The sequence below is a fragment of the Aotus nancymaae genome, unplaced genomic scaffold (genome assembly GCF_030222135.1).
Source record: "Aotus nancymaae isolate 86718 unplaced genomic scaffold, 86718_ANA_hifiasm-v0.15.2.pri h1tg000122l, whole genome shotgun sequence".
Taxonomy (NCBI): domain Eukaryota; kingdom Metazoa; phylum Chordata; class Mammalia; order Primates; family Aotidae; genus Aotus; species Aotus nancymaae.
Window position 1 is genome coordinate 2,376,569 of NW_026988537.1, and position 22,675 is coordinate 2,399,243.

At 42.8% G+C, this 22,675-nt stretch overlaps 2 protein-coding genes across 5 annotated transcripts in view; one reads left to right on the forward strand and one right to left on the reverse strand.

The window, feature by feature from the left end:
- The window catches only part of LOC135272661 (neuroblastoma breakpoint family member 4-like), a 387,040-nt gene that overhangs the window by 114,754 nt on the left and 249,611 nt on the right, over nucleotides 1–22,675 (forward strand). The window lies entirely within an intron of this gene.
- The window catches only part of ABCA4 (ATP binding cassette subfamily A member 4), a 131,916-nt gene that overhangs the window by 74,822 nt on the left and 34,419 nt on the right, over nucleotides 1–22,675 (reverse strand). For both annotated transcript variants that reach the window (XM_064371132.1, XM_064371133.1), the window contains exons 7-11: nucleotides 18,066–18,155; nucleotides 15,540–15,780; nucleotides 14,386–14,525; nucleotides 13,619–13,735; nucleotides 12,726–12,923 (exon numbers count right to left, since the gene is read on the reverse strand). In XM_064371132.1, coding sequence (XP_064227202.1) covers nucleotides 12,726–12,923; nucleotides 13,619–13,735; nucleotides 14,386–14,525; nucleotides 15,540–15,780; nucleotides 18,066–18,155 — 786 coding nt within the window. The remainder of the gene's footprint in view (nucleotides 1–12,725; nucleotides 12,924–13,618; nucleotides 13,736–14,385; nucleotides 14,526–15,539; nucleotides 15,781–18,065; nucleotides 18,156–22,675) is intronic.

Consider the following 22,675-nt stretch of genomic DNA (forward strand, 5'->3'; position numbering starts at 1 on the left):
CACGGGCTGTAAGTTACCTGGAATCTCATTTTACTGAAGAGGAAACTGAGCTTTATAAAATATCTTATTTTTCTGGGGAGATCTGCCTGAGGTCACACAGGGAGACAGTGGCAGAGCTGGGACTCCCTCCCCCATTTCACCTGCAGGCCCAGAGTTCTTCCTGCCACACCAGGAGCTATGGGAAAGGCTGGATCCACAGCCCGGTACTCAGCACCTTCACAACTGTCTTGTCAAGTAGGTGGAACAGCAATTACTACCTATCCTCACTTGGCAGCCCAGGAACTTAGGTTCAAGGAGGCTAAGTGACTCCCCCAGGGTGCTAAGAGTTGGTATCAAACCCCAGTTCATTTGATTCCACAATTATTACCAGAGAAATAAAGAAACAAGAAAGGCAGACAGGGTATAAGGACCTGACCACAGAACCAAGCTCCACTGCACTGGGAAGAAGCAGGCAAACCTAATTCATTCACCAAAGACCCCCTCACTCCCAAGTTCCACCTGCGCCTCAGGCAATTCAGAGGCTGTGTTTGAACAAGGGCTGCACACCCACACTTCTTGGGCCTCCTGAACTAAACTATCCCACCCCAGCCTCCATGCCCTGGGGGCAGAAACACACAATGTTCTCAGTCTTTTAGATTAAAAGGAAGAAAACTATTAGGGTTCCCGCTGACATGGGCAGAGGAACACAGGTACGTGAAAAATTCTATAGGGCCCAGGCTTAAGAGACACCATGCTATTGAGATATTAATAATTATCTTAAAAGAAAATATACCAGTATGTGTAGTCACCCACCATAGAGTTAAGGGAAATGGAGAATTTTCGACATGGGCAGAGGAACACAGGTACGTGAAAAATTCTATAGGGCCCAGGCTTAAGAGACACCATGCTATTGAGATATTAATAATTATCTTAAAAGAAAATATACCAGTATGTGTAGTCACCCACCATAGAGTTAAGGGAAATGGAGAATTTTCTGTAGGGAGTGATTCTCTCACAGGCATTGCCCAGCCTAACATTGACCAGTCCTTCAATGAGAAGTAGGACTTACAAAGGTCACACCCCAAAGGTTCTCAATAAACGTTTGTTTCTTCTGAGCAGAAATAATGTAAGGTTTGCTATTTGAGAAATAGCTTGTGTGTGTTGGGGGCAGGGGTAGGTGGGATCTAATATGCAGACTGTTAGCTTAGTCCCTGACCAGGGCCTGGCACCCAGTGTTTGTCAGTAGTTAACCCACCCAACCACACTGCTCGAGGACAAAGGATTGACAGTGTGATGCGTGGGCCAGGGGGCTTCTGAACTGAACTGCTAGAGTACATTTTTTTAAATGTGCATTTAAATTTGCTTTAGGGAGACCTCAATGTTTTACAAAGATGAATAATAAAATAATTTCATTTTATTGGTTTGTCAAGTTTAGAACTGCACATAGAGAATTTTAGTATTGGCAGTTAGAGTGAATCTGAAATTTAATTTCAAAAATGAAAAACAAAATTATTTGGGGAGATGAAAGTCTTTGCACTTCATGTTGTGACACACACATAGAATGTTCTACCAGTTCCCTCAGTCATGGGGCATTTGGACAGAGCCCTAGAGGTCTTGTGGTCTGATGTTCTTGCTTTGCTGGTGAAGAAACTGGGATCAGGGGAGCAAAGAGCTTTGCCCAAGGTCAGTGTAGGTCAGAAACAGAACCTGCATCCATGTCTTCAGAGCTGAGCCTGCGGAGTGCCTCTGCTGCCCTCTCGTTACTCTGAGGGTAAGCCACACTCTAGCCACAGACTGGGGTGTAACATTCCTGAACAAGATCTTCTGCCCCAAAGCAGCACTGTCCAGTAGCACTTTCTGCAGTGATGGAATTGTTCTATATCTGCCCTGTCCAATATGGCAGGCAGGAGCCACAAATATCTATTGAGCACTTAAAATGTGGCGAGTGCATCTGAGGCATTGTGTTTTTAATTTTAATTAATTCAAATTTAAATAGCCCCACGTGGCTACTGGCTACTGTATTGGCCAGCACAGCTCTAGAGACAGTAAGTTTCTTGAGTTTGGGGCCACAGCTTGTTCACCGTGGTCTCTGGAATAGCATTTTGTCATGACAGGGCCTCGATATATGTTTACTGAGTTGAGTTGGTTTATGTGTCTTGAACACAACCCTGCATCCTACCCCAGAATCACATGATAAGCTAGGAGAAATTCATAAAACGTGAATTTTTGCTATGGTGCTAATGAGAATATAACTCTTGAAACAAAAAAGCTAATAAAAATAAATATGTTTTAGCAATATGGCTTTCAGAGCAATCTGGCCCATTCTCTTTGAACTTCCCTTTCATGTCTTTAGGGGAAATCTATATGGGAATAAGCAGCTGATGCTTTCTGTGACATTGTTGACTCCTGTGATGACGTGGGCTCCATCCTGGCTGGTTTATCAGGCAGCTGATTCATAGTCATGTTTCCTGATGCACCCCCCCCAGATTGATACCTTGATAATCTCTGGGGGAAAAAAACTTAAAAGATTCTCAAATGTTCATTTACCCTAAAACATCTGACCATTTGTCTTCCTTGCTACTTGGTGTAGCACAGTGTTTAAAAGTCTAACAGACCTGCTGTCATTTCCTAACTGTGTGGCTTCTGTTTCTCTATCTACAAAATGGAGATATGCCTTATCTCACAGATTTGTTCTAAAGATCACATGAGATGGTGTTTGTGAAGGGCTTACTAAGTGCCCCCTGTAGGAATAAAAGCAGATGCTTAGTGAAGGCTTACTACGTGGCCAAAATTGGTCCAAGAACTTCACTCATATTCACCCATTTCATTCTCACAACAAACTTATGAGGTCCAAGTTCACTTATGAGGTACAACTAGGTAAAGTAAACCTCCTCTGGAGAGAGCCTGTGTTTTTAACCACTGGGTATACCAAATCGTCTCACAAATGAAGACCCAATAAATACAATTTTTATTACTGTTTTTGCAAAATATCTTGAAAGTCAACAGAGTCAAGTGACTTTTAAACCCCAGCCAGATTACCTTTTAGCCATAACAGCTGTTTATCAGGGGAGGAAGGGAGTTATTTTCTTTAAATAATATGTCTGGGAACATATCCCATCCCGAGCTGATCTACAACACCTCATCTGGTTAGAACAATGCTATGGACAGAAGCCAAAGTCCATGTCCCAGCTGGGCAGTAGGGGAGGTGAGGGGGGTGGGTCCTCACCTATTGAGGCTCACTAGTGGCTTGTTAGTCATTAGGTGAAAGTCAGACAACTCTGCCCATAGGAAGGTCTTATAAAGCTAATCCTGAATGTCATCCTTTCTGCATCTTCCCAAGGTCAAGGCAGAGCAATTATAGAAGCTGCTTTGGATGAATCAAAAGTTCCTGGGTCACCCTCTAAAGTATGACTCATGAGGTAGCCTTGCATTCTCATGGGGAAGCCACCTGCCTTGCAGCAATTGACCTCATTCCTTATTGGTACTTGCTTTGATCCCCGAAGTCAAAATCTTGGCGAATGGACATGTATATTAGTGTATGTGTATACATAAGTATGTTTGGAAGACAGAGATGAATACATTCTCAGCAGAGGTTTTTGATTTTGATATATTTGGTCTGGTCTGATTACCTTGTAAGTTAGAACATAGTAGGCTCCATGAGGCTAAGGCCATGGGAGTCTATCTGTAAAAGCTGCCTGCTTCTACACTAAGAGTAACCATGCAATCATGAATGTTAGAGAAGAATGTAGGTAGACAAGAACTGGCCAGTGTAAGGGGCTCAACATAAACCTAGCACCACTAGTGGGAAAAGAATTCAAAGGAGCTTAGAATCTCAAAGAGAACCATTGTAATGCCCTGTGACAGCCAATGACAAATAAAGCAAGAAAAGGGCTTTCTGCTTCTCTTTTACTTTCCCAATGGCTGTGACTGAGCCCAAGTAGCAGGACCACCACCATTTAAAGTCCACACAAGTCCTACAGTTCTTTGTTGGTTGTTTTGCTAGCACTCACCAGGAAGCAGAGTTCACTCTGGCGGAAGAGTTTTGAGTCCTCTCCAGTGCAGGCAGCTGTGCTCAGGACCTCTGGAGAATGCAGTCATTTGTTTACACAGCTAAATCAAACACCTCCTTGGGAGGACAAGCTGCAGTAGCAGCAGGCTTCCTTCTTCCACTGTAACCTTTCTGTCTCTAATTCAAACACATTTAGTAATAGATACATTAAATTATCTGTTAGGTGGGAAATGATGTCCAGTGGAGGCACAGAAAGAAAGAAAATCTTTCTTTTTGTTTAAACTTGATGATGAAAGTGGGGAGCAACCCTGTGCTGATGTCCTGGCATACGTGGACATATTTTGACTAATATGGACACGCTAGGGGGAGAGGTCTTTGAGGGTAAGGGCCTCCTTAGAGATGTTGGCTGTATAATCCCGCCTCTCACATCTGTAACTCCCAAGCTCAGGCTGAGAACGAAGCAGGCAATGAATGCTAGTGGAGGGCTCAAGTGGCCCTGCTGGTGTCAAGGTAGACACCTGGGGTTCCTTTTGAGAAATGCCAATGGACGTGGGCAAACATCCCAGAATGAATTTCCTGGCATATCTAAACAGTACCATTCAAGATTTATTTCCCACTACATGGAAGAAGCCACTGGATAAAATAGGCTTGGGCTGTCTGAGCTGGTTGGAATGGTGTAGACGCCAAAGGCACTGCAATAAGTTTTATCTTGTACACTGGGCCCCACAGACATCTGAAACATTCACCCACAGAGAGTAAGGAAACACACAATGACTGGAAAACAAAGAGACAGGAAATGCACAGCTGTTAAAAAATGTCTGTTTCTAAAATAAACAAATTAAATACAATAATGAAACAAATAAAAAGGTCAAGTTGGAGCACAAAGATTCACACTGGGCCACTAGGTAATGCCTGCATCTAATTGGGTCCGAAGGAAGAGGTAATCACGTGGCTGACAACCGCAGGGCACTTGAGCTCTCAAAGTTTCTTGTTGAATCATCCCAACAACTTGGGCACATGGGAGGGGGCTACTATATTCAAAACATCTGATAATCAACAGAGCTGGGCACTAACCAATCAGACCACATTCCAGCCACAAACACCTGGTTCAGCCACACCAGTGAAGGCCACTTGAACTGCGATTCGGGTTATCATCCTCAGTTTTCAGGCAGTGAAACAGCAATGTTGCCTCCAGTCACAAAGCCCATTAGTGCAAGAGATGGTGTCCTTTCACCCATAGGATAAAGCTTTTGCAAGCCAGACTGGGCAGCTCCAGGCACTACTGCTTCTCCCCTGATGCTGCAGCTACACCTCTCCCCAGCCCATCCACTTCTCTTGAGCTTCACGCCTCTGTACTTCGCTATGCTCTTCCTCCCTCCTGAAATTGTCTTTCTTCCTTTTTAGCTGGAAAATTCAACCTTTAAAGGACAGAGTAGCATTTATGAGTGTCTACTCTATGTGACTACAGCTCTACTAAGGTAAGCTGGGAAGTCAAAAAGAAAAGTAAGGCAGTTTTGGCCCTTGAGGGGTTCAGGGTCATGAAGGTACTGAGGCATATAAACAAATCATGATCAATGGCTACAGGGAAGGGAATGGTGCATAGAAGAAGGCCTGAAACATAGGACCTGAGTCCTGAAGCATGGGTATGGGTGTTGACCAGGCAGTCGAGTCAGGGAAGGATGGAAAGGCTCAGCAGTACCAGGTGGGAAGCCTGGGGCAGTCCCATAGAACATGGAGGAGTCATGAAGGGCTAGACTGGGAAGGCTTTCACCTTAACAGCAATGAGGAGTCACTGAGGAGCTATGGGCGCTAAGTCATGGCAAGCCTGGGGTTTTAAAAAGATCTTGCTGGAAGCAATTGGGAGCTGAACAGCAAGAGACTGGAGGCCTGGCACCCAGCTGGGAGAGACAGCACAGGCCTCTATAAATGGAAGCCATATATGGGGAAGAAGGAGGAATTTCAGAGATAATTTGGAGGAAGAATTGACAGTGCTTAGAGGATTTATGATGTTTTGAATTTGAATTTTTGCAATCTGTTTCTACTCTATCAGATTGAATTATGTTCTGCAAGTCCTCTCGGATACCACTATTATGGCATTATTTTAAGACATGCTTATCTCTCCCACATGAGCTTCTAAGGAATCAGGAATTAACAGCATTTATTCAAATGTAGATAGTTAAATCCATGCATATGCATGAATGACTGAATGAATTCCCATATTTTTGGTTTCTTACTCTAATCTAATTACTTTTGAGCAGAAAAAATCCAATCATAATCGTGCCTATTATGCTGCATATTACAAAATAATGTCTGTCTTCACTGGATTTATTATAGAATTTATCCGGACAATACTTACTGAGCCCCCTATTAATGTGGCTTGCATATGATAGCAGAAAGAGCTTTCTCATGAGAGCCAGACAGCTCTGAATTAGCATTCCAGATCCCCCATTTAGCTGCTGTGGTATGTTAGACTGTCAACCTCTTTGAGTCTCTGTTTTTAATTCTATAAAATGACAATTATGCTTACTAGGCAGGTAATTGGGAGTATCGAATGAGATGACATGTAAAAGTGCCCAGCATGTGGCTGGCTTATAGCAGGTTCAATATCAGTCCACCCTATGAGCTAAACTAATTACTATTTGGATCTCCACCCATGACCCCAACATACCCCCTGCCCATATTTTCCTTCCTCTGGCTAATTCTGTTTCTTAGAGACTAGAGGTATAAAATGAGAGGGCACTGCCTGTGAGTTGCTTAGGATCTAGTTGGTGGCCCTTGAAATAACATTGTTTGTGTGATGTAGACTTCTGTGCTCTTTCAAATGATCCTTTGATTTCTCCCTAGCCTTCCAATGCACATCTAGAGTCAATGAATTAATAGAAGAAAGCAATAGGACAGATAATTCACAAATATTTATATATCTGTCTCTAAAGTACATTCCATGATAAGCAGCTTTATCTTCTTAATCCTATTTTTTCTTAGGTTATCTTGAACAATACGTTCTGTGAGTACATTCTGGTTGGGTGGTGGTGGCATGTGGCCAGGAACATGCAAAGTACAGAGAAAAAATAGTCTGAAACTCTGGCCTTTGAGAATTCATCAGCAAGATAATCACCATGTAGATAATAAAGAGTTATGCACATGTATTGACTGTGTTGACAGCGGAAGAAAAAGCAGTTAATTTTAATACATGTTTTTTCAAGGCTTAGAGAAATATAGTGGTTACTGGTTAAAGTACAATTTTATGCCTTGATCAGAGGTATTTTCATATTAAAATCTGGCTGAATTCAGCTTCCTGATGTGAAATTCAAGACCTGAAATTCAAATATATTATGAAATGAAAATATACTGTGAACTCTGAATAGTATTTCATCTGTGCCAGGTCTAACCTTTTGCGAAACAAAGAAATCCAAAGGGGAGGGGTGTGTATGTTTGTTTTAACTAAAGGGCAATAAGAGGAATAATTTATTAATTTTTCTAATTGTGCTTTTCTCCAGAAGCAAAATATATGTGAATAAAGACACATATAAACTAGGACTATAAATGAATACACATACCAGTTTAAGATATTTGCCTGTATGACAACCCATTTGTCCTGTGTCCTCAGATTTGGAGAAGAAGGTGATAGGAAGGCCTATGGAGATGAATGTCTCCTCATGCTTGATGTGAGGCTCCCCAGATGTCATCATCATCTCTTTTTCTATTCCACTGCCTGCCTTCTAACTGGACTGTCTGACTTCCATTTTTTTCGCCTGCTAAGAGCAGGGGATCAGAGGAAAGAGAGAATGTATTTATGGGGTGAATGAGATTGCAGAAGCCCTTATTGTGGAGGGGGTCTGAGACACCAGACCATGGTCCACAGAAATGCCAGAATGGTGCTTAGGCCGTCCTCCTGGGAGGGGCCTGTACTCTCTGCTCAGAGCCCTGACAGGCCTTCAGCAGCCCAGTGAAGCAATATCCTTGCTTTAGGAAAGGAAAGCATCAGCAAAGGGTTTTCATGGCCTATCTGCTACTGAGCCATCCTCAGGGTGGGGATGTGGACGATTTTCAAGTCTCCTCCAGACTTCCCAAAACAAGAGAACAGAAGCAGAAAAATCCAGGACAAATTGCAGTGATATGTTTCTTCCTCACACATTTCCTCCCTGCTGTCTTCTCCTTTCTGTTCATTACTCCCTTGCTTTCCTCCTCCCCCGCCCCAAGGACAGGAAGATCAGAAACCACATCATCACAGCTTCTGGACTTCTGCCCCCATCATATCCCTCTGCTGAGAGGCCCTCGTGAAGTCCTGGGAAGCAGGTAGGATGTGATTTGCCGCTTTGCAATTCCTAGAGGAGCACCAGCTTGGAGGCTGGGCCTGACTTACATGAGGCATCAACATCATTTCCTCTCCTAAGCAGTGTTTTTGCTTGTATTTTGTTAAAAAGCTAATATTTATTAAGTGCTTATGATATGTCACTGCTTTGCATGAATTAGCTCATTTAATTCTCATAACAATTCTATTAGGGATATTAATAAGGATACTATTGATATCCCTATTCTATAGATTTGGAAATTGAGGCACATAGGAATTTGAACCTAGGCAGTGTGGGTCCAGAGACTGAATTCTTAACCATTTAAGTAATTAATATATTTTAAGTATCTGTTGGATGAATGGGGCTGCATTAGGCAGGAGCTGCATGGAAAAAATAATCCTTCAAGAAAACAAGACATTTATTTCATGATAGCAATGTCAAATAGATAAGGGATATTCTTTATAGTACTTCGCAAAAACATTGTGAGAACCACTGAACTCCATGCTGCACAAATAAAGCAATAGAGCCTCTCTCCTCCATCCACCCTGCCCCCAACAGGTCCTGCTTATGACAGTAGTGGGTGGATGGTGGTGGGCCTGTCTGGGAATAAGGGCTTAGCAGGCAGAGGCACCATGAGAGGAGGGAGATGTCAACTGAGTAACCGTACAAGGGACTCCAAGGGTCCACAAATCTAACAGATCTGCAAACATGCAGATAACCAGCCCTCTTCCCTGGAAACTCCAAGCCAGTCAATCTGGGCTGATGCTCAATAATCTGTTTTGTAAACAGACATATAGACCAATGAAACAACAGAGTCCTCAAAAATAACATCACACATTTACAATAATCTGATCTTTGACAAACCTGACAAAAACAAGCAATGGGGAAAGGATTCCCTATTTAATAAATGGTGTTGGGAAAACTGGCTAGCCATATGTAGAAAACTGAAATGGACCCCATCCTTAAATCTATACAAAAATTAACTCAAGATGGATTAAAGACTTAAATGTAAAACGCAAAATCATGAAAACCCTAGAAGAAAACCTAGGCAATACCATTCAGGACACAGGCATGGGCAAAGACTTCATGACTAAAACACCAAAAGCAATTGCAACAAAAGCTAAAATTGACAAATGGGATCTAATTAAACTGAAAAGCATTTGCACAGCAAAAGAAACTATTATCAGAGTGAACAGGCAACCTACAGAATGGGAGAAAATTTTTGTAACCTACCCATCTGAAAAAGGTCTAATATCCAGAATCTACAAGAACTTAAACAAATTTACAAGAAAAAAACAAACAACCCTATCAAAAAGTGGGCAAAGGATATGATCAGACACTTCTCAAAAGAAGACATTTATGTGGCCAACAAACATATGAAAAAAGCTCAACATCACTGATCATTAGAGAAATGCAAATCAAAACCACATTGAGATACCATCTCATGCCAGTCAGAATGGCTATTATTAAAAAGTCAAGAAACAATAGATGCTGGTGAGGCTGTAGAGAATTAGGAACACTTTTACACTGTTGGTGGGAGTGTAAATTAGTGCAACCATTGTGGAAGACAGTGTGGCAATTCCTCAAGGATCTAGAACCAGAAATACCATTTGACCCAGCAATCCCATTACTAGGTATCTACCCAAAGGAATATAAATCATTCTACTATAGATACATGCACATGTATGCTTATAATAGTAAAGACATGGAACCAACCCAAATGCCCATCAATGATAGACTGGATAAAGAAAATGTGGTACATATACACCATGGAATATTATGCAGCTATGAAAAAATGAGATCATGTCCTTTGTAGGGACATGGATAAAACTGGAAGCCATCATTCTCGGCAAACTAACACAGGAACAGAAAACCAAACACCATATGTTCTCACTTATAAGTGGGAGCTGAACAAGAGCACATGCACACACAGAGGGGAACAACACATACTGGAGCCAGTCAGGGGGTAGGGGGCGGGGGGAGGAAGAGCATTAGAACAAATAGCTAATATATACAGGGCTTAAAACCTAGATGATGGGTTGATAGGTACAGCAAACCACCATGGCACACATATACCTATGTAATAAACCTACACATTCTGCACCTGTATCCCAGAACTTAAAGTAAAATCAATTAAAAAATTAAAAAAATTTTAAAAAGAACCTATTTTGTAAAAAGCATTCAAGGTCATTCTTGTCTTCAGACAAGTTGGGGATCGCTTAGTAGTTGCCTGCAGTTTGGCGCTGCTGCCATGATTGGCACCTTCTGAAAGGCCACTGGGGAGCCTGTGCTGCCACTTGCAGAGTTTGGAGAGGAAGGATCACATACTCTGGAAAAGTTGTGGTGGCACCAGGGCAACAGAAAGTCCTCAAGAGCACCAGGTGACAGAGCGAGGCTTTTCCTCATTAGTTCGTTATCCTCAGGATTCAAAAGTCTGAGACAAGAGGAGTTGCTCCCAAGGGCCGTTGAGTTAATTCCCTCTCCTATTGCTCAAAGTAGCCTCTACCTTCCAATGGTTCTAGATGACAGAGACCCAGATCTGGCCCATGGGCAAGAGTGATCAGCCCTTAGATGGAGACATTTCCTGGGAATGTGAGGTCGACAATTTGAAAATGACTAAGATGTGCTCTCTGATTCTAAGTAACTCCAGTTTAGCTGCTCAGCCAGAGATGGACCTGTCAACAGCCAACTCTAATATATCTGGGAAAGGGGTCCAAGAGAGGTGTGAAGAGAGGGCCAGGAAGCACAGAGGAGTGAATGACTAAACCTATATCAAAGCAGAAGTGACATTTGAAAGCTGAGTCCTGAGTCTCAAAGAACGAATGAGTAGAAGCTCAAAGGAAGAATCGTTTCAGGCATTGGCAGACGTACACTTTTCTACCTTGCATTTCTTCTTTTGGAGAAACATATTCCTCCACTTCACAGTAATCCTGCTCATAGTAATGGCCCCATGGTGGGCAGATGACCCAGGCCTCCCAATCAGAGTACACAGGGGTGGGTACAGGAGCCCGGCTGACAGGGAAACTCTCTGGGAGCATTGCTTCTGCTATGGGAAAGGGATTTTTGGTGTATAGATGACTGCTGAGGTCTGTGAGCAGCTGGGGCCAGGGATGAAGCTGAGCAGAGGCAAGTGGAAAAGTGAACTGGAAGGATACAGGGGTCTCTTGCTGGCCTCCAACTATTGGATCCCCTGAACTTCATTATTTATGTCCACCAATAAATGCTTTCTTTTTGTTTAAGCAAAAAGCTTGTGACCAAAGAGCTCTAATAAATAGGCAATGAAAACAGCATTTGCAAAGGGTAGAATCCTGAGAGGTCATGGACTAGGAATTCCGGTGGCCATGAAAGGGCCAGAATAGCAGAGTTGAGGGTGTGCAGTGAGCAGGGGCTGGGAAGGTAGGGTAGGACAGATTTGGAAGGGACCTGTGTTATACTGAGGTTGAGTCATTAAGATTTTAAATAGGAAAATAATGTAAGCAGGTGTGTGGAACGTAACTCTGGTGCCAGGGTAGAGAAGTGCCTGGGCTAACAGAAACTCGACCCTGGAGTCCAGGGAGGAAGCCCTTGGAACGTACTGATGCAGAGATGAGAAGGCCTCTAGTCCTCAGAGAGCCTGGAATGCAAGAGGCAGAGTTGAGAGATATTTAGGAGGGAGAGGAGACAAAACTTGGTAAGAGAAATCAAAAGGGCAGGCTCTGAACTCAGGCACCTCCAGAGCTGGATCCTTTTCGCTACTCCTAATGGTCATGCATGGGATATTATTTAACCTCTTTAAGCCCTGGCTTCTCATCCGCAAATTGGCAATGATAATGGTGCAAGCTCCATGGAGCTGTGAGAATTAAATAAAGCAAATGTGTGTAAAAGTACTTGGCATAGAGTTTGGCATAAAGTACCGTTCAGTAAGTGACAGCTACTGTGTGGAGGGTGAAGAAGGAAAATTAGGGATGACCCTAAAATTCCTAGCTCGAGAATTTGGGCAAACACTGATGACATTAATCAGGATGGGAAATGCAGGAGGAGGATATGTTTGACAGGCAAGGAGAACATATGTTTCCTGGTGGGGAGAACATGTTGAGGCTGATGTGCTTGTAGAACTTGGGGGCAGGAGTGTCTGGCAAGCAGTAGGACCGTGAGGTTGAGGGCACACTGGCCATAGATGTCTGCAATGGCAGACAGGAGAGGGTTGAGGACAGACACAGATGCTTAAAGGGAGCTATAGGAGTAGGAGCCCAGCATTAGGAGGTAGGAGGTGTGAAGGGGAAACTGTTTTAAGCATGGATAAGCCGTTAGAGAATGACAACTGCATAGGGGATGTAGGAACTGCTGTTTCTTCGGTGGGGAAAATGAAAGCTTAAATTCAAGACCACTTGACTTGCTAAGAGATCTCTGGCCCCACACATGGGGCTATCTTCAAAGGGCCCACTGTGGGGCTTGCAGCCCCTTACCTCCAGGTATTGATTGACCAGGCGGAGGGTGCGATCAGTGACATTAAATATGTCCCTCCAGTCAAAGTTGGCCATGTCATCGGCCTGGCTCTCTCGAGGGCCCTTGTAGAGGAAGTTTAGGATGGCTTCAGCAGTAATACCTTCTTCACCAAGCTGCCTATTCAAAAAGTCTTTTACTGTTGGGTTCCCCAGGGTATCCTTGGAAAGAAGAAATACAGTCACAGCTTAGAAATTCCACAGGATCTTTGGTCTTGTTCTTCAGCCATTTCTAATTTTTAGTGATTGAGGATAGAGACTCTAAGGGTCCCTAAAGAGCTAGTGAGTTTGTTCCACTCTGAGGCATACCTATCTATATCCCATTTCCCCTAGTCCATGGGCCTCTAGAATAGAGGGAAGATGTGTGTGGGACAAAGGAGGGGCCCGAGTGGGGCATGGAAAATGGTATAAAGCTTTCTTTGGTTTATGAATAATTTTGTTTCGAGTGTCCCTGGTATACAGAACTCTTGTCTTGGTTTTGCAAATCTGAAAATGAGACCAGACAAGCACACTCAACCATGCTTGGCATTACAGAGTTGGCCCCTTGGGGAGATGCCTCTTTGAATCTGAGGCCCTTGTGTGAAATCATAAAAGCAGGAAACTCCAGGAAGCCACTAGTTTTGTGGCAGCTTTTAGACTTCCCCAGAATTCAAGAAACATATTTCTCATCCAAAGTCAGTGACCCCACGTGGTGACTGCTTCTGGAATGAGGGCCTTTGGGGCCTGCTTGTTGTATTTTGATCTAACTCCAATAGGGATTAACTCTTTCCTTGGAAAAGGAAACAAATGGACCTTTCCTGCCCCACACCTTCCTCCTCCCCTCCCCACCCCTCCCCATCTTCTAACCCCACCCTTACTCTGATCATGTTCATCTGCGTGCTGTTGTCAAAGAAGTACCAGATCTGGGGTCCTACTTCTTCCCAGGCTTTGACCAACTTCCTAACACGCTCCAGTTCTTCAAAAGTTGAGTTGGCCTAAAACCAGACAGAGATTGAGACAGAGACACAAACAGAGAAAAAAAAGTGAGAGAGAACTTTTGGTTGTGTCTTTTCTGCCTCTGTCCCTTAGTATTAGGGAAAGGCTTTCCAAGGAAGTGTTTTTATTTTCTCAGTCTATTGCTGTTTCCCAGAACAATTCACAATCTCCCAACCTCCTGGGCCGACATAATCTAATTTCTTAGTATCTCAGAAGTCCATGTAATATTGATGATATAATTTTCTCAGAACCTCCCTCATTAAAGCTAGATTTGGACCCCCTGGGAGCAAATACTCTTCCTCCCTTGCTCCCTGTCTTTATCTGTTCTGGGTAGACAGGATTCAGAGGATTGTGAACCCTTCCGTTAGGGATATAATTCAAGCAGTGGGAAAGAAAACCTCATTGTAGGCTGCAGTAGAGAGGGGAGGGCCCAGGCAGGGGCACTGAAGCAAAGCATTCCAGTGATGACTGTGGATGGGGGAGGAAACCCAAGAGTCCACTTAGCAAAAAACAAACATGAGACACGCTACTAGGAAGGCACACCACATACATACACACACACACACACACACACACTCTCTCTCTCTCTCTCTCTCACTCACTTCTGGGAGGTCCAAAGTACACAGGGGAAGCCCAGCTGGGATCTTACATTCTTCAGTATCCTTCGTGCTGCGGGGGAATCAGGAGCGTACAGAATTTTTCCCATCAGCAAAGGCTTTGCTGCCCTCCAGGCAATTTTGGTTAAAGGATTTGACTCCAGGCTCTGGATCAATGCATTACAAAAGGATGCTGCCAGGAGAGAAGGGACAGATTTTACCGAAACTCCCCATTGCTCCTAACTCAACATAGTCATTAGTGTATCCACATCACATGTCTCATTCAACTCCATGCTGGAGGCTTTGACGAATAACCTAAATTAATAGGCTGTACCCCACCAATAACAAGCTCATCATTAGTAGCAAAATGCCACAGTGCCTCTCAATAATGGCCTCATCAGAGAAACAAAGGATGGGGCTTGCCCTACGGTTTATTCTGCTTTAGAAGAAGGAGGCTGAGAAGCCTGCCTCTGATTATTGCTAGGAACTGAGGCCTTTCTCGGATGAAAGGGACTGAGAGGCCAAACAAATCCCCGCCCCTTGGAATCTCAGCTTGAGCCTCAGTAATTTCCCTTCAATTAGCTGCTTAGCTGCTTTGTTGTGTGTACCTATCTTAGAGTCCAACTACTTTTGCCATGTCCCTTACTGCCTCTTTTTAATTTTTAACTAGAGGGACACCCAGTTACATTTCTTCCCCACCCCACCCTCCTTTACTCTATAGAAGACAAAAAAAAAAAAGTGAAAGGTGGGGAAGATGACTTGCCAGAAATTTGGCATTTGGAGTGTAATTCAGTACTACACACACAGATTTTCACTGCATTGTGTTTGTAAACGCATCCCACAGTCGTGTTTACTTGCCAGGGCCCTCCTGACCTGAGCTTTGCCTGCAACTCTGGGTTGCTTCCTTGTGGATCATTCTCTTCCTCTTGAACTTAACCCTAGTTCAATTACATCAGTGGGAAATGGCCCCTCTGTTCCCTTTCCAAGTGGGCCTCAGCTCTTTCCGTGGTTCATGCCCAGAATTGCTTGTAAGCAACGCCTCCTTTCTGCAAGGGGAAGTGGACTTTCTGGGAGAAGTCTCTTTGCCTAAGGCCACTCAAGAAGACAAGATAGATGCAACCCCAGGTTTGGTTTTACCTGGAAGTGTTAAACCATCAGCTTAACCAACATGAGAGGCCAATTTATAAGCAGAACTCAGAAGACTTACTTGTTCTTTTGTCATAAGAATAGATAGGATCCTTCCTTGTAGTGTCAATCCCTAGAAAGGCCTTATAGTTATTGTCTTCATACCAGTTGAAGGAGAGCACCCGAGAGCCACCTCCCTCGGGGTAGCCACACAGGAGGTCAGACAGGATGCCCATCAGCTTTGTAAAGGTCTCTGGACCACCATTCTGCATGAGGGGCCTGGTTACCCACAGCAAGTCCTGCACACTCGGCCGATGGATAAACTAAGGCAAGGAAAAGGCTTCGGGTTACTTTAAGGCAGCCAGAGTCATAATCTACTGTGAGGCCAATGCTTCAAAGTTTGGGTTTGACTTCCACATTTAAAAGAAAACATCCATATTCTCAGCAACACTTAATCCAGCTGTAAAAAACAAAACCTACTGCTGCACACTTAGCAACTAGTAAACACTAGGATGAGCCTTAAAGAAAATCACAGAGTGAACCCTACAGGATTGTAGTACAGCTTCTCTTCTTCCAATCCCTTTTATTTGAATTCCTTGGGGATGTGTCCTTGGGCAAATGCAGAAAATATTTTACTGTTAAGCCAGTTCTTTGGTTCTGTTGTCCAACCAAGATGGGGATGCTGGGGGGAAAAGGGAGGAAATAAAATAATGGGGGAATGATTATGTTGCAAGATCAGAGCAAATTTCTTTGGCTAAATCATCTAAAATTTAGTTTTTTTATATTTGGGAAATAATCTTATTAGCTTAATTTTACCAATTCTTCCATTTCCCTGAAAGGTGTGGTTTGTAGTTTTCTCATGTGTGTGCATCTATGTGTGTGTGCATGTGTATGTGTCTATGTGTGTGTTTTAAAATTCTAGCAAATATAGAATAGATGAAGTCTCCATTCCTGGAAAAACACTTTTTCAATTATGTGCCAGCTAAGAGGAGGCTGATGGCCTTCTCTTCTCCATGTGAAAACCTATAGTGTTTGCTGGCCTTGTCCTTTGAGGGTAGATCTGTAATGCCGAGAACTCAGAAGAAGGCTGCTGGAGTTGCCAGGAGCTTGGCTCCCATAATGCCATTTGGCTTTGCTTTAGGGGAAAATGCAAAATTTAAATAATGCTGCTTTTATTCCTAAAACACACCTTATTACTTGCTTTGCTTTCAGTGGTACTTGGGAATTTATAAAACCATTAGGATTCAATCAGGTGAGACTGAAAACAGTTCCCCTATTGCAATAAGCCATGTTTACCTGTCATCCATCTCTTTGTCCACATGCCAACACTTGCCCTCTGAAACTGATGAGCCCAGGTAGAATCCACACAGCAAGTCATGCCTATAATCACCGTCTACGCTTCAATAAAGTCAGAATCTCAAATTGCTTCAACACAGTGAGTCTTATGACAATCTTGTAAGGGGTTATTACCATTATTATGTTGCTCATTTAGTCAAAGCACTCAGAGATGAAGGGACTGTTCTCAGGTCAAATGGTGTAATATCAATTAATATAAACTGGACCTTCTACTTTAACCTAGTTCACAAATGATTAGACTTGCTATCTAGAGAGTCAAGAAGCCTTCTGGAACTTCTACTCAGAATTAAGAGTGTTGATATGCTTTGGGGATTTTTTTACATTCTCTATCAATTTCAGCCTTATTGTACTGATCTGAGTTTTTAAAATGCTATGAAGAAAAGAATGCTTAACAGAGACTTCCACTGTAGCAGGTAAACATTAGTATAATGGGATCTTCTCTAACTTTCCCACATATCGTGTGCATTCTCGGCCCAGGTTGAGATGAGTTTTATAAAGACAGATTCCAACCTTGCAATTTTCCAGGTTGGTGGAGCCCAAGTCGGCTGCGAATAATAAAGAGGAAAAGTTTGGAAAAAACCTATTTTAACTTTTCCCTCCCTTTCATAACACTCATCACACTTGAAGAAAATGGCTTTTTTCCCATCTCTCTTTCCCATAGAGCCATGATCAAATCTACCTGTTCATCATCATATCCCCAGCACTTCTCATCTACTGCATGGAAGAATCCATTTCTATATGGGAGAAGACTTGTGCAACCAGATGTTAATTAAAATGTGCACATCTTTTTACAAAACAAAAGTCAACTGTTTTAAGATGAACTAAGCCAACATAGGCAAAACACTTAGAAGAGTGCTTGTAAGCTATAAAAGTGTATGCTATTATTATTGGCAGTATTCATGTGAATTTTAAGACTATAACAGAATAATGAACTATGAACTACTTCAGAACTGAAAAGACTTAGATTCAAATGAAAGTCCTCTGATGATTTGTGCCACACCAGGCAAGTTGGTTATTGCCAGTGGCATTTCTTTTTTGATGTGAAATTAGAAGGGTGGTTCCTTTCTTTCCCCTCTTACGTAAGAGCACAGATAATTTGGGATGTGAACAGGTGCTTTGAAATCGCTAGATGGAAAGATCAAATGTACTTTTCCTTGAACAGGTTTGAGATACAATTAAATTATGTGACATAAGTGGGGTAAATGGTGGAAAGGCATAATGAAATTATAATTACTACTATCAGGCTACTCACCTGTTGAATTCTTGGTGACATATCAGATAATATTCCTCCCCAAGATCTCAGATTGATACCTTGAGAACGGCTGTCTAGGAGTGTGGGAAGCTGTAATTGACAGTAAAAAAATTATATATATATATATATTTTGTAGTATACAAACACATAGGCACTATCTGATCTCCTATATGCTTGAAAACCTCCCCCCACTTCTTTCTGATCACAGGACCTTTTCTGCAAGATTATTTTTAGAAACAAAACTCTTTTATTTAATTGACAAATTGAAGACTCTCGTTCCAAGTCTCCCTACTGTACTTTTCAAGCACAGATAGTTTCATAGTTATATTAAATACACCAAAGTGATTCTGATTGCTGTTTTAGTGATACCAAACAAGATTCCTGGAGGAAGGAAAACAGAGTGCAGCTGGCAGAGTGCGAAGGAAGTGCTGTGGCCCGGGGTGCCCATCTGTTCACCTCAGAGCTTTGCAGACACTGCAGGCTTCTCATCATTGTTTACATCTTTCTTCCTTTGTGCCTTTTTCAGACAGGTTGTGTCTCTTCTTCCATTCAACACTACTCTCTCATGGAGGATTTGATCAGCTACATCACCTTTATTTTAAGGCAGCTGCTGGCAGGAGTCAGAGAAGCTCCCTTGCAGATTCTCCAATTGCCAGCAGTGTTCAGGAAACCCCAGCTCATGTGAACTCAGAACTGCTTCTGCATTTGCCACTCATCAGGGGATGTGGAAGCCCCGAAGTATGCTGCCTCCAAGCCCCAGAGCCTGATGTGAACCTCTGGTTTTCTGGTAACCAAGACCACGTCCTGTTTCAAAACAGAATCACTGATCCTAGAGGAGTCATGTAGGACTGAGTTCTAAATGTAAAGACAGTGGTTTTCAAACTCAAGTGTGCATCCTAAGTAGGTGTGAAGTGAGCACTGGGCATGAGCCTTTTAATGAGCTGAACTTGTAATTCTCATCCAACTATCTGGGGGTGAAAAGCCTTGGCTTTTTATTTGCCAGCATGGTTCTCCTAAATGATCATCAGGCTGATCTAGCTTGCAGCAAAGCTGACAAACAGGTGGAGTTAGGCTTTGACCAGCCAGGTTCTCATTTCTAGCTGTGTGTCTTTGCCCCTCTCCTCCCTGCCATAGATGCAGAGGTCCTTGTATTCTTTTTGATCCTGAAACTCTAGAATCAATGTAGGCACACTCAGGTGGCTTTCATATTTCAGGCTTCTTTTTATTTTTCTTTTGAGATGGATTCTCACTCTGTCACCCAGGCTAGAATGGCATGGTGCAATCTCAGCTCACTGCAACCTCCACCTTCTGGGTTCAAGTGATTCTCCTGCTCAGCCTCTTGAGTAGCTGGGACTACAGGTGCACGCCACCACACCCGGCTAATTTTTGTAATTTTAGTAGAGACAAGGTTTCACCTTATTGGTCAGGCTGGTCTCGAACTCCTGACCTCAGATGATCCACCCACCTTGGCCTCCCAGAGTGCTGGGATTATAGGTGTGAGCCACCATGCCCGGCAGGCTTATTTTCTAATTGTAAAATAAAAGGCTTTGTTAGGTATGAGAGATACAAAGCAGATGGGTAGAATTTTCCAGAGGAAAGAACAGCTAAGCTGCCATTAATACTACACCACTGAGAAGCGTCTCCCCTCTTTGACCTGAGGATTGGACCAAGGCATTGGTCTTGCCGGGACTACTCTTCAAACTCCTTGGAAATAGCTTCAGTGTGTGCTTGGCAAAGCACTTTAATTTCTGTTTTTTCCATACAAGGGTGAGGCTGAGAAGAGTGGGTGGGAAGGGAGGAAGCAAGCAGGCAAAACTGTTTTGTGTGTCAGTAAGCAAGTTATCATCAAGTCTTGCCCATCCTCCCTCCTGTCTCCCCTGAGATGATTAGAGATGAAAAGAAACCTGAGAGCCATGTCGATAAGATGGCCACATGTGGATTTTGATTGTGATATGAACAAACCAGCTGTAACGATAGGGGGACAGTGGACATGGACTGGGTATTAGGTATTATTAAGACATTATGGTAAATTTTGTTGGGTATGATCATAGCATTGTGATTTTGTTAAAACAAATAAGTTCTTATGTGTTAGAGATACATAGGGAAGTATATATGGTGAAATGATATATTGTCTGTGATTTGCTTCAAAAAAACTTCAGGAAAAAAAAGTGGAGAACAGTTAAAACAAGAATAGCCAAATATTGATATTAGTTAAAGTTGGGTGATAGGTCCATGGGAGTTCATTATATTATTCACTCTACTTTCATACTTTTTTCTATAATAAAAAGTTTCAATAATAAAACAAGATTTTTGTGTATATGCAAAAATAAATTGTTGAATGAGCAAATACTAAGGAAGTATCCCATCTTTTCAGTTTTTCCCCTCTAGGACTGCCTTTGTTCACTTCCCTTCTAGAATAGTTTATCAAAATAGCCTTCTTGCCAGTCCCCTTGCCTCTAGCCCCCTCCCTTCCAATGCACTGTGGTATGAGTTACACAATAGGCCAATCCAGTCCTGTCACTTTCCCTGCTCAAACATCTTCTATGGCTCCCTACTGTCTCCAGAAGAGAAGGTCATTACTACATTATGACACACATGGCCTCTGTGAGCTGGTGCCTGGCTCCCTCACTTGCCTTCTCTCCTGCTTCTCTGCCGCCACAGTGGACTTCTTTTTATCTCTGCTCACACGTCAGCTGTCTCCTGTCCCCGGCTCTGCTCTCTATTCCTCCCATCCTTCTTTGCCTGGCAAACTTCTACTCACCCCTCCAGTCTCATTCCTAACACACCGACCTATGTGAAAGACAGCTACCCCGCAGGTAGATTTAGATGCCTCTTTTTCTAGGCCTCTTGCTCACTCCTGCCCTGCCATGCTCTCTTTAGGAGTTCTGTTTCCTTCCTTGAGCTCTTCACCATTGGTGTTTACTTGTCATCTGTCTCTCTTGTAAGACTGTATGCCCCATGTAATTATACCTGGATGATTTCTAGGTATGCTGGGCATGTGGTGGGCACTCAGTATTTGATGTGTGAGTAAATGAGCTTATCAGAATAAAAAGCAGATTGATTATAATTGTTTATACACCTGATATTCCATGAAATGGTATTTTCATTAAGGACAGGACCCCATCTTTTGATCTTTGTATCACCAAGCTTTTTATCCATTGCATTTTCTATACACTCATCAAAGTCCAACTGAGGAAGATTCAGCAAGACAAGTCTGCTTTTAAGTCATCTTTTTTTTAAAAGGGTAAATAAATTTGGTCTTTTTATCTTGAAGTCAAATTTCCCAATATTGAGGTCCTGTTAGAAGTGGATGTACTAAAGAAGTGGTAAATTAATGACTTCCTGAAAATTCATAATCACTCTATTTTACTAATTCAATTAATTTTACTGTCTAGGTAGTTCTGAGTCACATGAAGAGCATATAGGCTTTTTTTCTTTTTTTTTAAGACAACAAAGTAATAGCTGCTTACTTATATAAAGTACAGGGCAAACCTGTCTCTGCAAACTTCTCCACATCTCTACCCAAGGGTAATCAATGTTGACAATGTGGCGTGCATCATTCCAGAAGTACCAAGACTTTAACTTGTTTTTATATCTTTTTTCCTGATTGACAACTCTACAGACCTCCACATTTTTACCATAGTTTGCAGTTTAACTGTAGCAGCATATATGGCAGTGCTTGGAGAGCACCTCACCCCAAACGGAGGCTTTGCTTTCTCTAAAGACTGAGGGTTCCCTCCAAGAATATGAGATCAGCACTGTCTTAGTTCACTCTGGCTGCTACAACAAAACACTATAAGCTGGGTGAACAGAAATCTATTTCCCACAGTTCTGCAGGCTGGGAAGTCTAAGATCAAGGCTCCAGCAGGTTTATTGCATGGTGCGGGCTCATTTCCTGATTGGTAGATGGCAATTTCTTTCTGTGTCTTCATATGGTGGAATAGGTAAGCTGGCTTTTTGCGGTTTTACAAGGGCACTAATCCCAGTCATAACCCAATCACTTCCCAAAGGTCCCACCTCCTAATGTCATCATCTTGGGGATGAGGATTTCAACATATGAATTTTGGGAAGGATGCAAACATTCAGATTATAGCATGCACCTTCCTGCATTTTTATCACGCTGTTGCCTAAGAGTACTAATAAATGAATAACATGAAGCATAAGAAAGACCACAGGAGGCTGGGTGAGGTGGCTCACGCCTATAATCCCAGCACTTCGGGAGGCCAAGGTAGGTGGATCACCTGAGGTCAAGAGTTTGAGACCGGCCTGGCCAACCTGGTGAAATCCTGTCTCTACTAAAAATACAAAAATTAACTGGGTATGGTGCCAGGTGCCTGTAATCCCAGCTACTCAGGAGGCTGAGGCAGGAGAATCGCTTGAACCTGGGAGGCGGAGGTTGCAGTGAGCCGAGATTGCACCATTGCACTCCAACCTGGGTGACAGTGAGACTCTGTCAAAAAAAAAAAGAAAGAAAGACCGACTAACCACAAGAATAATGCACACACCAACCAATTCCGTTAACCTTGCCTGGCACTGATTGACTAGTTCTGTCACAGTGACAAAGATTGATGCTTATCTACGTAATTTTGCTAAAAGTAATAATGCCTGAC